This window comes from Phacochoerus africanus, chromosome 1 (assembly GCF_016906955.1).
Source record: "Phacochoerus africanus isolate WHEZ1 chromosome 1, ROS_Pafr_v1, whole genome shotgun sequence".
NCBI classification, from domain to species: Eukaryota; Metazoa; Chordata; class Mammalia; order Artiodactyla; family Suidae; genus Phacochoerus; species Phacochoerus africanus.
Window position 1 is genome coordinate 131047453 of NC_062544.1, and position 12892 is coordinate 131060344.

The following is a 12892-nucleotide window of genomic DNA, read 5'->3' on the forward strand; positions in this document are numbered from 1 at the left end:
TTTTTTCTTTTTCTTTTTTATAGTCACACTTGCAGCATATGGAAGTTCTCAGACTGCGGGTTAAATAGGAGCTGCATCTGCAATATACACCACAGCTATAGCAACACCAGATCTGAGCTGAATCTGCTACCTATGCTGCAGCTTGCAGCAATGATGGATCCTTAACCCATTGATCGAGGCCAGGGATCGAGTCCTCATCCTCACCGACACTCTGTCAGGTTCTTAATCTGCTGAGCCATAACAGGAACTCCTGAATCTGCCATCCTAGTAACTTTTAGCTTGATTTCTGTCACTTACTAGTTTTAACGCAGGAAGAAGATATGTCTTTGTTTCTGAAACTACTAGACGGAGGCTGATAATTGTCTCTAGCTTTCCTTAGAGGAATATTATGAAGGTAAATAAGCTTATACAAGTGACATAAGGTAAGGTTCTTATAATTACTGCTTTTGTGGATTAAAAATATAAATATCAGGGACTAGAAGTTAAAAGAAATACACCATATTTCAGTTTAGAATGCAACTGATTTAAAGACATAACCTAATATCAGAGATGTTCAAATGTACATCTTTTGTACACGAATTATTGCACACTATCACGTCTCAAAAGTTTTCTCACAGAAAGTGAGAATAATTTTGCCTTTTTGGTTTTGCTTTTATATAGGAAGATGTGGTATCATTTAAAAAGCATAATGTATATTTATACGAACTTGTATGAAATGATGTCCAAGAATGAAGCAAGTTGTATAATAACATGTAGAATATAAATCAATTATATTAATCATAGAAGACACTCAAGCACTACTATATATGGATGAAAATTCTTAGAATTCTTAGATATTCTTGCAGAGAGATACAGAGCAAATTGCTTCAATCAAAAGAGACCAGCCTTAGCTATGATACTGTGTTTTTATAAGAAGCTATTTAAAATAATTTTTTAGAAAAGAAAACCTAGAAATTAGATTTTTTAAAAAGCCCATCTAAAATTTCATCGATAGGATAAAGTTAGGATGCAAAAGTGAAAGTTATCTCTAACTCTATCGCTGAGATATAATCCAAGTTAATCTGCTGTTTTTTTAATCCTTGAGACTAAAATGAGATCCTAAAGCACTTATTGCAATGAGATCCTAAAGCACTTATTGCTTATAACCTGCTTGTTTCAAGTTCTTCCACCAGCAAATGGAACAGATCTAACTGATACCTCAAAAAGATAGTTGAATCTACATTCTCCTCTATCAGCTGTGCTAGGCAACTTTGAAGCAAGTGTCCTTTTTGGCTAGAATTGTATCAAAGGCCCATCAGGTTCATGGGATGGAACGGTGATCAAAAATCACTATTGTGTTGTGAAACCTATTTTTTTATTTCTTAATAAACAAAGCGTATACAGCAAATCCTTTCAAAACAAGGGAAGGAAAGGAGTTAACTGGGCTGAAAGGGATGGGAACCATTTGGGTGAACAGAACTTATGCCTCAGAAGGGCCGTGACTGCCCTCTAGGGGTGAAAGACTCGCCCTGCACACAGAACGCGAGCAGGTACTAACTAGCCTGAGCTCAGGAGCTAACCTCTCCCTCTGATAGGACCACAAATTTGTTTTTGTTGGTCACCAGCACTACTTTCATTATGTAACTGCACAACTCCATTTTTCCACATCTCTTCTTGGCCTGTGGAATGTGATATAGACAGTGGCTGGTTTCATCGAGGGTTTCACCCCCTTGGCTTTGCCTGACTCTATTTAGAGAAGTTCACCAAAGGCAAAGAGCTGATGTGGCATCTAGGCTGGAAAATGCAACTCAGACAGCATCCTGGGAGGGATCCGACTCAGTGGTTTTAGGGGGGCAGGGAAGGGGAGTGCTGAAAGAAAATACTTTCCAAAAATATTTACCAGACAGAGAAAAAGGACTAGGCTTATGACCAAGACATTCCAAGGAGACACCCTTCGACAGAAGCAATTTTCCAGACCTGTTCCCCAGAAAGGTAGAGATGGCCAACTCCCACTCCCCCTCCAAAAGCCCAGCTCATTCTTCTTCTGAAAATAAACACAGCTGGGGCCAGAAGACACCTTCCAAACTGAGCATAATTCACATACAGACTCTGCTGTCACTGGCAGAGGAGGTTATGAAGGACATTTTGGAGCCAGGTTTCTTGGAAAGACTATCACCACTGTCCACTGGCATCAAAGGGGATAGATGAGGAGGCACTTGAGTGAGACATTCTTCTTTCACCAGAGCATTTAGAAAGGAATCATCCCAAGGCACACTAAGGGGAAGGAGGCCCATGTCAGCAAAGGAGGTCATTCATACGATGTATTCCTTTCTTGCTGAAGAGAAGGTCCTAGAGTCTGAACGCCTGATTAATGCCTTGCCTGGTTAGGCTCACCTGAGCTTGGAGTTTTCCCAGCAGCCTGCCGTGTGACCAGGCTGCTTTTCCAACCCACCATGAACTCTGTAGCCTGGGAAACTTTCAAGACCACAGTCATTAATCAGGCTACTCCCCTGCAGAACATCCTTCAGTGGCCTCGGCGTGCCTTTTCCATCTACGTGATTCTCAGGCTCACCTCTGAGATTGTGCCTCTTATATCTTACTCCACGATCAGGACAGCTTCCACCCCACTGCACAGATGTACCGTGTTCACGACCACATCCGTGCATCGGCCCACAAAACGACTCTTCCCTGGAATGTCAGGTCCTCTCCCCTCTGCCTAAGGGCTAACTGCCCTCCCAGTCACCTTTCTGTGTGGGCTCCCACCCAGGTCCTCCTAAGCCTCCTTCAGAACACATTTTCCTGCCATGGCTATGAATAATAGGATGATAACAATAGGATGGGCAGCTATCATAGCAGCTATTTTTTTGCTGCTATGTGCCTGGACTCTGCACCCCTTACCTGCCTAACAGAATAATACTATGATCCTATTCTATGTACCTTCTATAGTACTTTTTATAGTAGTTATTTTGGTACTGTTATTATGCCCATTGTACAGATGAAAAAACTTGAGTGTCATATATGTTAAGTCTAAGACCACAAAGCTTCCAAGCCTAAGATCACAGAGCTGCCAGGCTTCTATGATTTCTATCCCTGCTAACCTCTCGACCTTATATTGTACCACTTTCCTCATACTCTCTGTATTCAAGTCATATTGGCTTTTTTTTCCTTTCTCAAAACTGAAACATAAAAAACCGAAAGTCAAGCTTATTCTCATTTTTGCACTGGCTTTAGTAGGGAACGCCTGTCCAGACTTTTGCAGAACTGCTGCTGCTGCTTTTTTTTTTTTTAATGGACACACGTGCAGTATATCAGCATATGGAAGTCCACGGACTCTAGGGGTCAAACTGGAGCTGCAGCTGCCAGCCTGTGCCACAGTCACAGCAACGCCAGACCTGAGCCACATCTGTGACTGATGCTATAGCTTGTGGCAATGCCAGATCCTTAACCTACTAATTGAGTCCAGGGATTGAACCTGCATCCTCAGGGACACTACATCAGTCCTTAACCCACTGAGCTACTATGGGAATTCCTTCTTCTAATTTTTTTTCTTTTAGCATGAAGAAGTTCCCCAGGCTAGGGATCAAACTGGTGCCACAGAAGCAAGCCAAGCCACAGCACTGACAACGCTGGGTCCTTACAACAACCCACTGGGGAACTCTACTTCTTGCTTTTTATTATCCATGAACTTTTAGAAGCTGTCCTGGTCCATCCTGTCTAAAACTGCTCCCAAACTTTTCTTGATCATGGCCTCTCGTTTTATGTCCTCCAAAGCATTTTCCATTTCTGTTATTTTCTCATTTATCTCTTTATTTACTTTTTTGCTGGACCATTCCAGTGCAATAAAGCTCCATGAGAGCAAGAACCTGGTCCATGTTGTTCAAGCTGAATCCCTGGAAGCTAGACTGATGCTTAGCATTTAGTAGCGGTCAAGAAATATCTGTTGAGTGGATAAATTACTCCTATATTCACGATTTTAGTCTCTACTTTATGTGACCTCTCCCTAAATTACAGTATTTGTGTACTTATGGCTTTTACCATGTAGCTTAGCCGTCATGTGTTTATGGCTTTAAGTCTTATGCTGTTTGCTATGATTTCATTCATATTCAGACTCAACCTATGTATGTATGTTTAAACTTTTTTTTTTTCCTTCCCGTCATATGGAAGGTCCCAGGTTAGGGGTTGAATGGGAGCTACAGCTGCTGGCCTACACCACAGCCATAGCAATGCAAGATCCGAGCCGAGTCTGTAACCTATGCCACAGCTCACAGCAGGGATCAAACCCACTGAGCGAGGCCAGAGATCGAACCCACAGACTCATGGATCCTAGTTGGGTTTGTTACCGATGAATCATGACAGGAACTCCTGTATGTTTAAACTCTGAATCTCATGAACTGGTCTTGTCTTTCCAGCTAGAGCCTGTGCTCAGTGGACCCCTGTAGTTCCTATTTCATCCAGCAGAGGACTGATCACATATGGTCTCAAACCCATGTTGAGTGAATAGACAATTTTGTGATTCTGAATGAGGAGGGTGATGGCAAGGGTACTTTTTTTTTCAGCTTTGTAAAACTCCATTCAGGAAACATCCTGAGTCTGAAATCAAAGTTTCCATGTTTTTCTATGTTTCCTGACAACCCAACTGTCTGGTTTTTGCCCAGCCCAAGTCCTTAGCCCATTGTCAATTCCAGGAGGTCCTACGCTTGTAGCCTGCCCAGGATGGAAATAATCAAAAGATACAGTGTTAAAGACAAATTAACCATTTCTCATATATCTGGAGAAAACCATAATTCAAAAAGATACATGCACCCCAATATTCACTGCAGTACTATTTACAATAGCCAAGACATGGAAGCAACCTACATGTCCACCAATAGATGAATGGATTAAGAAGATGCAGTAAACATCTACAATGGAATACTAATCAGTCACACCAAAGAACAAAATAATGCCATTTATAGCTACATGGATGGACCTAGAGATTATCATACTAAGTAAAGCAAGTCAGACAGAGAAATACAAATATCATATAACATCACATATGTAGAATCTAATAAAAGTGATAGTAGAGAACTTATTTACAAAGCAGAAACAGACTCACGGATTTTGAAATCAAACTTATGGTTACCAAAGGGGAAATGTGTGCGTGGGGGGGTAATAGATTAGGAGTTGGAGATGAATATATATATATACTACTACATATAAAACAGATAACTAACAAGGACCTACTGTATAACATACGGAAATTTACTCAATATTCTGTAATAACCTATATGGGAAAAGAATCAGAAAAAGAATGGATATATATGTATAACTAATTCACTTTGCTGTATACCTGAAACTAACACAACTTTCTAAGTCAAATAGACTCCAATAAATAAAAAAACAAATTACCCCATCTTTGAGATTATTTTCTGCCTGGTTAACCTGAAGAATGGAAAAGTATTTAAATTGGGAGAGTTAGAGAAAGAATGCTGGGTAGTTAGCCAATATATTTTGTGTCTGGAACACATTTTCTTGAATTTTAATATTTGAAGAGTTCTCTGGAAATTATCTCATAAAGGGGAAGAATTTTTCTGATATATTAAGCTGCATATAACTTAGCAAACCAGGCTACTGTAAAACACACAGAGACACACACGGGAGCCTGTAGCAAAAACTGTTAAGACTAAACACTTTTGCTTACATGGAGTTTTAAATTCTTAGGAATTTATTTGTTGTATACCTGCCTCATTTCAAAAAGGACAAATAGAAACAATATCCAAGTTAGCAATAAAAAATGTGAGTAAAAGAAAAAAAAGGTAGTAAGGAGGTAACATAAAATGGACCTAAGTGAAAGTTTAAAAATTCATCCTACATTAAACTATATATGTATTTGTCAGATGGGCCACAAAATTGTCTTTAAATTTTTTTTGCCACCAAATTCAAAGATTAATTCAGTTTCAAAATATGAGTGGATGACACTCCAGGTATTTCTATCACTGATACATAAGCTAAAATAAGCAAAGAAATGTGAAGATACACTATCACCTAGAATAACAAACCTGGAGCTCCTGTTGTGGCTCAGCAGGTTAAAAATCAGACATAGTATCCCTGAGGATGCAGGTTCCATCCCTGGCCTTGCTCAGTGGGTTAAGGAACTGGTGTTGCCATAAGCTGCGGCATAGGTTGAAGATGTGGCTCAGATCCAGAATTGCTGTGGCTGTGGTGTAGGGCAGCAGCTGCAGCTCCAATTTGACCCCTAGCCTGGGAACTTTAAAAAGGGGTGGGGGGAAGAATAACAATTTCATGTGTTACTACGGCAGTGCAGTGGGTTAAGGATCCGACTGCAGCTATGGTCCGTAGGCCGAAGTTATGGCTCGGATTTGATCCCTGGTCCAGGAACTTCCATATGCCACGGTGCGGCCAAAAAAGAAAAGAGTAAAAACCTTATTGCAACAAACTTCCAAGGCACTTAATACATTTTGAGTTCTTAGAAAGACGAATATTCCTTCTCTTCTTCTTTTACAATCATCCTAAGAGAAAAAATCTTGTATTAAAATATCTCTAGCTAAGCAGGACATATTCTAATTCCTGGGGCACCCCCCCTTTGCCCATTGTGTATAATGCACACAGGTAGTCCAATCAAAAGGTAAAGAAAGATAAACTATGCAAACACTTACGTGTCATCTGTAAACGTGATTCCAAAGTACTCTTTCTCTTTCAGGTTGAAATGCGAAGCCACGAGGTCTAGCAACTCTCTTGATAAAAGTTTGGGCTGTCAAGATAAAAACCTGATTAGAAACAATTTGGTTGCCTCTCTCTTTTATTGCTACCACTTTCTTCTTTTCCAAAGAGTTTATTTATTTTGGTTTGTAGGGCCGCACCCACGGCATATGGAGGTTCCCAGGCTAGGGATCGAATTGGAGCTGTAGCCATTGGCCTAGGCCACAGCCACAGCCACAGCAATGTGGGATCCAAGTCACATTTGCGACCTACACCACAGCTCAAGGCAATGCCAGATCCTTAACCCACTGAGCAAGGCCAGAGATTGAACCCACAAACTCTTGGCTCCTAATCGGATTCGCTTCCACTGTGCTACGACTCTTTTTTTTTTCTCTTTCTTTCCCAAAGAGTTTAAAGCAACCTTGTGTTTGTTCATTTTTGAATACCTGTGCCCTTCTGCTGCTTTGGTTAATCTACCATAGAACATTGTCTGGGGGTTTGGAAAGGGGAGGAAATGGGAAAAGAATCAGCAATGAGATCATAATTTTTCATTATTTGCAATTTAGTCCAGTACCTTTGTTTTTTCCTCTAAGATGAAAGAGTGTTTACCGATGCATTGGTGTTTTGCAAAAAATGCTCTTTTATATGTAGCAAAGTGTTACTGATAAAGGCAAAGAATATTAAACATCGCCTAGATTGCAGGAATAACTTTGCCTGCTGATGGCCAAATGAAGAGGCTCAAGTCTCAAGGGTGAGAGGTCACAGAGACAACCACTACCACCACCACCAACAAAACAACACAACACAATTTAATAATAGTGGCCATTTATTGTGCTGGACTCCTTACAATGAGTCTGAGTAGGGTTTGGTTTTTTTTTTTTTTTCCATTTTATAGATGAGCCAACAAATTCTAAGAGAAGTCAAGCACTTTGCTTGATGTTCCAGTTGGTTAAGGACTGGCTATGAACCCAGTCTGTCTGTTCCCAAAGACTAAGCTGTTCATCTCTCTTCAGGGATGCAGTAAGTGTATCCATTGTGCAGCTCATCATCACCAGTACTTACTGGGCACCTAATCAGAAGAAGAATCTGGTCTTTGAGCTTTGGGGAAGCACTAGCTCTGGTGGGAAGAAGCATGGTTTGGAGTCAGCCAGAATGTCCAGGGTAAGAGTGGATTGTGGATTTGCAGTGACTTGGGAAGGAAAAGAGGGCTTGAAGTGGGGGATTCAAGAGGGACTTTTTAAAAATCTTGAGCCAAACAGTTTAGGGGTCATTATGGTAGTTTGAGAGTTGGCAGTTTGCTGCTGGGGAAGCAAGAATAGTCATTATAAGAAAGAAAGAAGGAAAGAAGGAAGGAAGGAAGGAAGGAAAAAAGAAAGAAAGAAAGGAAGAAAAGAAAGAAAGAAAGGAAGAAAGAAAGAAAAAGAAAGAGAGAGAAAGAAAAGAAGAAAGAAAGAAAAGAAAAGAAAAGAAAGGAAGAAAAGAAAAGAAAGAGAGGGAAGGGAAGGAAAAAGAAAGAAACAGAAATCTAGACTAAAAAGTCTACTCTGGTGAAACTATTGTTGACTGTGCTATTTTCATTCTAATTGAAGCCTGCATAAATGGACTGGGCACAAGCCTCAGAAAGAAAGAATTTAGGTTTAGTCCAGGGAGAACACTCTCATCACAGCTCTAGGTGTGGCTGCCATCAGGCATTTCCACAATTTTTTAAGCCTCTGAGTCAGAGTGTTGGGTGAATAAAGAGAGAAGCATCAATAATCAAGATGTCATCGTAATATAGTCCCATACATTTTCCAGAGATTTCATTCTCATATATATATATATATAATCTTGCTTGATTTTAACCATAATTCTGTGAGGAAAATTAGGCAATCTTTTTTTTTTTTGGTCTTTTTAGGGCCACACCCGCAGCATATGGAGGTTCCCAGGTTAGGGGTTGAATTGGAGCTGTAGCTGCCGGCCTACACCACAGCCACAACAATGCCAGATCCAAGCCACATCTGCAACCTACACCACAGCTCATGCAACGCTGGATCCTTAACCAAGTGATTGAGGCCAGGGATCAAATCCATGTTCTCATGGATATCAGTCAGATTCATTATTGCTGAGCCATAACAGGAACTCCGGATTAGGCAATGTTAATCCCAGTTCACAGCTGTTGAAACTACGTATTTAACTTGGACTATGCCACGTTGCAGAAAAGTGGCAGAATGCAGTCTCAGCTCACAAAAACCCTTTCAGGAAAACATTATAGTCTCCAGTTTACCAAAAAGAGGTGATTCAGAGAAGTCATGACACTTGTCCAAGGTCACACAGCTGCTGAGTGTTAAAGCTTCGATCAGAATCCAAGCATCTCTGAATCCTGTCACCAGGCTAGAGTTATTCGTACATGCAGATCAGGTTTCCTGGCTTTGAAGCTCCCTTTATTCCCCTCAAACAATCCTGTGTCACTGGCTTTGAAGCACATACAGGCAGACTGAACAGAGGCCATGAGGCCCACAGAGGGAACTAGGGTGGGTTGTCCCCGTGTGGCAACACCTACCTGAACCAGCAGCTCCAATCTCCTGTCATCCAGGAGGTGCACCTGGCAGTGCCTGCCTTCTGTCATCTGTGGGGATAAGACAGCAAGAGTGGCATCAGCCTGGGGCTGGCAGGCAAACCCTTGAACCTGGTATACCATTTCTTTTACATGTGATATGCTCAGCCTAAAATGGCATCAGCTGAGTTAATCAACAGGTTTGGTCATTGAAAGATCGATTATACGGCGTCAGCTCTTGGGTTTCTTTTTCTTTTTTTTTATATTTTATTTATTTAAAAAAATTCAATGGATTTTATTATACTTATAGTTGTATAACCATCATTATTTTTATTTTTTTAGCTCTTAGATTTAAAAAAAAAGAATGAAAATCAAAGACCACTCAATATGTAGAAAAAAATAATACCTAGATAACACGTGCAAAACTATACTATGAAAAGTAGTTTTTCTTCCCAAAGGAAATTACCATATTTTTCTTTGAATCAATATTTTATTTTTCAAATGAAAATGGTTTTATTCAATGGTGTGGTTTATTTACTTATTTTTGGCTGTGCCTATGGCATGCATAAGTTCTGGAGTCAGGGATCAAACCCATGCCACAGCCACACCCCAGTACAGCAGCGACAATGCCAGATCCCTAACCCACTGAATCACTAGGGAACTCCAATATATGACATCGAAGTTAAAATTGAAAGTCTCAGAGTCCCCATCGTGGTGCGGTGGAAATGAATCCGACTAGGAACCATGAGGTTGAGGGTTTGATCCTGGCCTTGCTCAGTGTGTTAAGGATCTGGCATAGCCATGAGCTATGGTGTAGGTTGCAGATGCGGCTTGGATATGGCATTGCTGTGGCTCTGGCATAGGCTGGCAGCAATAGTTCCAATTAGACCTCTAGCCTGGGAACCTCCATATGCCATGGGTGCGGCCCTAAAAAAGGACAAAAGACAAAAAAAAAAGAAAGTCTCTATTTTTGAAATTTTGGACCCCTTTGTAGTATATCACCACCAAAATTAACAGTTATCAACAGTTAAGACACCTAGGTAAGAAGAGTTTGACGTATAAATTTCTAATTAATTTTTATCACTTAAAATTGCAATGCTGAGAAAGTATTTCTTGTAAAGTAGTTAAACAGTGCATAGAATGCAAAGATTCCCCCTTCTTTTTGATGGCCACATCTGAGGCATATGGAAGTTTCTGGGCCAGGGATTGACCCAGTATAGAACCCATGCCTTCACAGTGACCTGAGCTGCTGCAGTTGGGTTCTTAACCCATTGCACCACAGTGGGAACTCTAATCCCGCTGGGATTAACTCATGTTCCAAATCATCCTACCAGGAGAAATATGTCAGTTTGAGGAGACCCCACACAGATCATCTTTATGTGAATTTTCAGATGTATACATGTACATGTTTTAAAAAAACATCCTCATGTTAAGTATCTTACTCTAATATTAGTATGTTGTACATATTGTCCTGAAAATGAAGTAAATGCTCTTAATATTTGTGCGTGTAATTATATAGAAATTTTATACATATGTACATGAATCTGTGTGCATGTGTCTCTATAGTGCCCATGTATGTGGAAATATGTGTGTGTGCATGTGATTTTTTTTCCCATTCAAGTGGAACTACATTATACTCACTATTTTGCCTCTTGCTTTTTTTTTTTTGGTCTTTTCTAGTACCACACCCATGGCATGTGGAGGTTCCCAGGCTAGGGGTCTAATTGGAGCTGTAGCTGCCGGCCCACACCACAGCCACAGCAATGCCAGATCCGAGCCGGGTCTGTGACCTACACCACAGCTCACGGCAACGCTGGGTCCTTAACCCTCTGAGCAAGGCCAGGGATCAAACCCAGAACCTCATGGCTCCTAGTTGGATTCGTTAACAACTGAGCTACAATGAGAACTCTGCCTCTTGCTTTTTTAATTCAATATTTCTTGGAAATCTTTCCAATGTCAACACATACAGACCAGCCTTATTCTTTAGAAGGTTCCATAGTATCAAATAATCATGCGGACGTGTTGATTTAATGAGTCTCCTCCTGAGAAACACTTAGCTTGCTTCCAGTCTTTTGCTATCATAAGCAATGTCACAATAAATTTTGCATATTCAGCTTGGTCCATGGATGTGGAATTGCTGGGTCATTTTTGAAAAGCATGGGCAGTGCTTTGTCTCAGCTGTTTTACAAAACTATAAGACCTGGAAACTCAGATACATATAAACCCAATTTAAAAAGAAAATTGCCTCCATTACTGGGCACCAACTATATACTTAGCATTGCTCTAAGTGTTTTATAATATGATCTCTGAGCTGCATAATTACTTTCTGGGATTGACGTTATTATCCCCAGTTCAACAGATGGGAACACTGATGCTAAGATCAGCAACCCGTTTGCAAAGGGAAAAATACTAACTACACTATTGCTCTTACTTTTTTTAGAGCTGCACTTGCAGCATATGGAAGTTTCCAAGCTAGGAGTCGAATCAGAGTTACAGCTACCAGCCTACACCACAGCCACAGCAACGCTGGATCCTTAAGCCACTGAGAGAGGCCAGGGATAAAACCTGCACCATCATGGATACTAGTCAGGTTCATAACCAGCTGATCTACAATGGGAACTCCTGCACTTACATTTTTGACTGAGCTCTGCTCTAAAAGTCTAAGAACTAGCTCGCAATTGGTTGGATCATGGTATTATGGAGATGCAGCCCATAAGAAACTTAGAAGTACTGCTAAGAGCTAAGTGGGCAAGTTTACATTGTCTCATGGCCCCTGGTTATGTCCTTCACTCTGCAAAGCCAGGTCACATACACATTTTCAGCATCAAGAAGGAAGAGAACAAATCTTTATTTGTTTCAGGCACTAAGCTAGGAACTTTATGGAAATAATCTCATTAAAGCTCCAGAAAACCAACATTATGGCAATGTCCCCATTTTACAGACAAGGAAACCAAGGTACAAAGTTGGTGGTAATTTATCAAAGTTTCCTGGGCAAGATAAAAAACCAAGGTATGATTGGAATAAATATCTAATTGAAAAAAAAGTCTTCTTTTTTCCTACTCTTTTCTACCACAGGAGGAAATAAATCAAAGTGTCAGTTTAAATCATTTTACCTCTTTTGTAAAACCCACACAAGCAAACCCCAAGCACATGTCCTACAGACCAACATAAAAAAATAATACTCAAAATGTCAATGAATACAATATGAATCCATTAATAAATATGTCAAAACTAATTAACTATTTTAAGGTACACTGTTGTTGCATAACCCAAATGAGTTTATTTCCTGATCAAAAAAACACCCATCATTTCTCCTTTCCATTTTTCTTTGGACTTCCCTTTATCTAGTCAATGTTCCTTTTGTTGAGACAAAATTTTATCCTAGAAAATAAGTGGTAAATATTTTTCAGGTGTACCTATCTATCTCACGACAAACATAGACAGCGGTGTCCATGTTTGTACAACTTGGTCCTACCCCATTGTCCTTAGGTGACTGGACCAGGGAAAAGACACCCGACTCAAGCTGGGGCAATCAAAACCTCAATCCAAAGAATCTGGAACTGAGTCTAAGTAGATGAAAATAGGGTGGCTGCAGGGCAGCCATTGTCTACTGTGTGTGAAGAGAAAGGAAAATCATCTTCAGAGAGAATGAAGGAGACAGAAGCTAGAAGGAGGCCAGAG

At 40.4% G+C, this 12892-nt stretch overlaps 1 protein-coding gene across 5 annotated transcripts in view; it reads right to left on the reverse strand.

The window, feature by feature from the left end:
* The window catches only part of FRMD4B (FERM domain containing 4B), a 373580-nt gene that overhangs the window by 129556 nt on the left and 231132 nt on the right, over window positions 1–12892 (reverse strand). For all 5 annotated transcript variants that reach the window (XM_047779092.1, XM_047779090.1, XM_047779088.1 and 2 more), the window contains 2 exons: window positions 9218–9283; window positions 6636–6730 (listed from right to left, as the gene is read on the reverse strand). In XM_047779092.1, coding sequence (XP_047635048.1) covers window positions 6636–6730; window positions 9218–9283 — 161 coding nt within the window. The remainder of the gene's footprint in view (window positions 1–6635; window positions 6731–9217; window positions 9284–12892) is intronic.